The following is a 2,500-nucleotide window of genomic DNA, read 5'->3' as shown; positions in this document are numbered from 1 at the left end:
TTCACCTGCTGAAAGAGGCTACTGCCGTCAGGGAAGAACGTTACCATGGAAGGGGGCACTTGGCCTGCAACAGTGTTTACGTAGGTGGTGCATGTCCAAGTAACGTCTCCATGAATGCCAGGTTTCTCAGAGCATAACACTGCCTCCACAGTTTTCCCATAGTGCATCCTGGTACCATCTCTTCCTCAGGTAAGTGATGCGCGTCCACACCCAGCCGTCCACGCGGCTTAAAAGAAAACATGACCAGGCCACCTTCATCCATTGCTCTGTGGTCCAGTTCCAAAGGTCATGTTCTCGTGGTAGGCATTTTTAGCGGTGGACAGCGCTCAGCAGGGACACTGTGATTGGTCTGCTGCTTCACAGCTCCATACACAGCTCGCCATGATGCTCGTCGTGTTCTGACACTTTCTGTCATAGTCAGCACAAACCTTTTCAGCCATTTGTGCTACAGTAGTACAACCCTCGCTCCCCACACATATCAGTGAGCCTTGACCTATGACCCTGTCAATAATTCACTGGTTGTTCATCTTTGGGCTACTTTTGCTAAGTACTAACCACTGCATACTGGGAACACCTCATCAGACCTGGAGTTTTGGAGATGCTCTGACCCAGTCGTCTGGCCATCACAGTTTGGTCCCTGTCAGATCTTTACACTTGTCCATTTTCCCGGCTTCCAACACATCAACTTCCAGAACTGTTTGTGCTCTTGCTGCCTAACATATCCCAGCCCTCGACAAGTGCCACTGTAACGAGAAACTCAGTGTTATTCCCTTCATCTGTCACTGGTTTTAATGTTGTGGCTGATTGGTGAAAAGCAGGTTTTTACATACAAAGTTTATATGTGTGTCTGCCTGTGCATGGATGTATTGTGTATGTGTGCGTGTGTGTGTGTGCATGTGTGTGCATATGAAGATATGTCGATGTGATTGAGCAGGCAGTAGTAACTGGAGAACTCGTATTGATTGAGAACCTGGAAGAGACTATTGATCCAGTAATCAATCCACTGCTGGGTCGCCACACCATTAAAAAGGGCAGGTTAGGGATTACACACACACACACACACACACACACACACACACACACACACACTCACACACACACGCGCACGCATGCATACATAAACACACAGCAATTCAGTCACAGAATTCAGTCACACATTCACACACAGCACAAGGCAACATTACACATCGCCCAATACCACAGCACTTTACTGAATGCTATTAAGCGCATACACACGCGCACACACACATTTCACTTCACACTGTTCAGGTGTGTGAAGGTCGGGGATAAGGAGTGTGTGTTGCATCCGGCCTTCCGGCTCATCCTGCACACTAAGCTGGCCAACCCGCACTACAAGCCGGAGATCCAGGCTCAGACTACCCTCATCAACTTCACTGTCACCAGGGATGGCCTGGAGGACCAGCTGCTGGCAGAGGTGGTCAACCTGGAGAGGCCTGACCTCGAGTTTCTCAAGGTGTGTGTGTGTGTGTGTGTGTGTGTGTGTATTTTCATGGTGCTAGAAAAGGTACTAGAACATTGCAGTCAATTCCGGGACAATTCTAATTCTAATCGTGTGTGTGTGTGTGTGTGTGTTTCTAGTCAGAATTAACTAAGCAGCAGAACATGTTTAAGATCGAGCTGAAGCACCTGGAAGACAACCTGCTGACGCGTCTCTCCGCCGCTGAGAGCAACTTCCTGGGGGACAACCTGCTTGTGGAGAACCTGGAGACCACCAAGCACACGGCCGCCGAGATCGAGATGAAGGTGCCGGCCAGCAACCGATCGCCTTGCGTAATCGAGTTCAGCCGGCTTAGCACGCGGTGGTCATGAAGCGATGGCTTGCTGTGAGGTTCCGCTGCCAGCAGGGGGCAGCAGTGTCTCGTGTGCAGCTGCACCTCCAGCCTTGGTTCACCCTTGTTCCTGCTATCTGGAACTGCTTGTACAGTTTATGTCGCAGTCTGCTACAAGAGTGTTCTCTCTTTAACTCTCTGCTGCGCAAGCAGTGCTTGATGGCTCTCCGTTGTGTGCGTGTGCGTGCGTGCGTGCGTGTGTGTGTGTCTGCACGCAGGTGTTGGAGGCGAAGGTCAATGAGGTGAAGATAAACGAGGCACGTGAGCACTATCGGCCTGTAGCAGTGAGGGCGTCACTCCTATACTTCATCATCAATGACCTCAACAAGATCAACCCCATGTATCAGTTCTCCTTGAAGGTCTGTGTGTGCGTGTGTGTGTGTGTGTGTGTGTGTGTGTGTGTGTGTGTGTGTGTGTGTGTGTGTGTGTGTGTGTGTGTGGAGGGTGTATCTTTCAATTAAGGAGTGTAGCTTATCTTTTTACAGTACCGTAAAAATGTGTGTATTGCGTGTGTGTGCATTCTGGTGCTTTCCTGCAGGCGTTTAACGTGGTTTTCCGTAAAGCGGTGCAGAGTGCAGAGGTGTGTGTAGATGTCAAGAGCCGAGTGAACACACTCATCGACTCCATCACCTTCTCCACCTTCAACTTTA

General features: G+C 50.0%; 1 protein-coding gene across 1 annotated transcript in view; it reads left to right on the top strand.

Moving 5' to 3' along the window:
• The window catches only part of LOC145656083 (dynein axonemal heavy chain 11-like), a gene marked incomplete at its 3' end in the record, with an annotated part of 12,315 nt that overhangs the window by 7,442 nt on the left and 2,373 nt on the right, over window positions 1-2,500 (top strand). The window contains exons 14-18 of the mRNA XM_081709503.1: window positions 913-1,035; window positions 1,270-1,474; window positions 1,600-1,764; window positions 2,069-2,209; window positions 2,389-2,500. The exon at window positions 2,389-2,500 is cut by the window's right edge and continues 59 nt beyond it. Of these exons, the coding sequence (XP_081565629.1) occupies window positions 913-1,035; window positions 1,270-1,474; window positions 1,600-1,764; window positions 2,069-2,209; window positions 2,389-2,500 (746 nt within the window). The remainder of the gene's footprint in view (window positions 1-912; window positions 1,036-1,269; window positions 1,475-1,599; window positions 1,765-2,068; window positions 2,210-2,388) is intronic.

The sequence above is a fragment of the Electrophorus electricus genome, unplaced genomic scaffold, assembly GCF_041902795.1.
Source record: "Electrophorus electricus isolate QZ-2024a unplaced genomic scaffold, ASM4190279v1 Scaffold459, whole genome shotgun sequence".
Classification (NCBI taxonomy): Eukaryota; Metazoa; Chordata; class Actinopteri; order Gymnotiformes; family Gymnotidae; genus Electrophorus; species Electrophorus electricus.
This window is presented reverse-complemented; position numbering and strand designations above follow the sequence as displayed.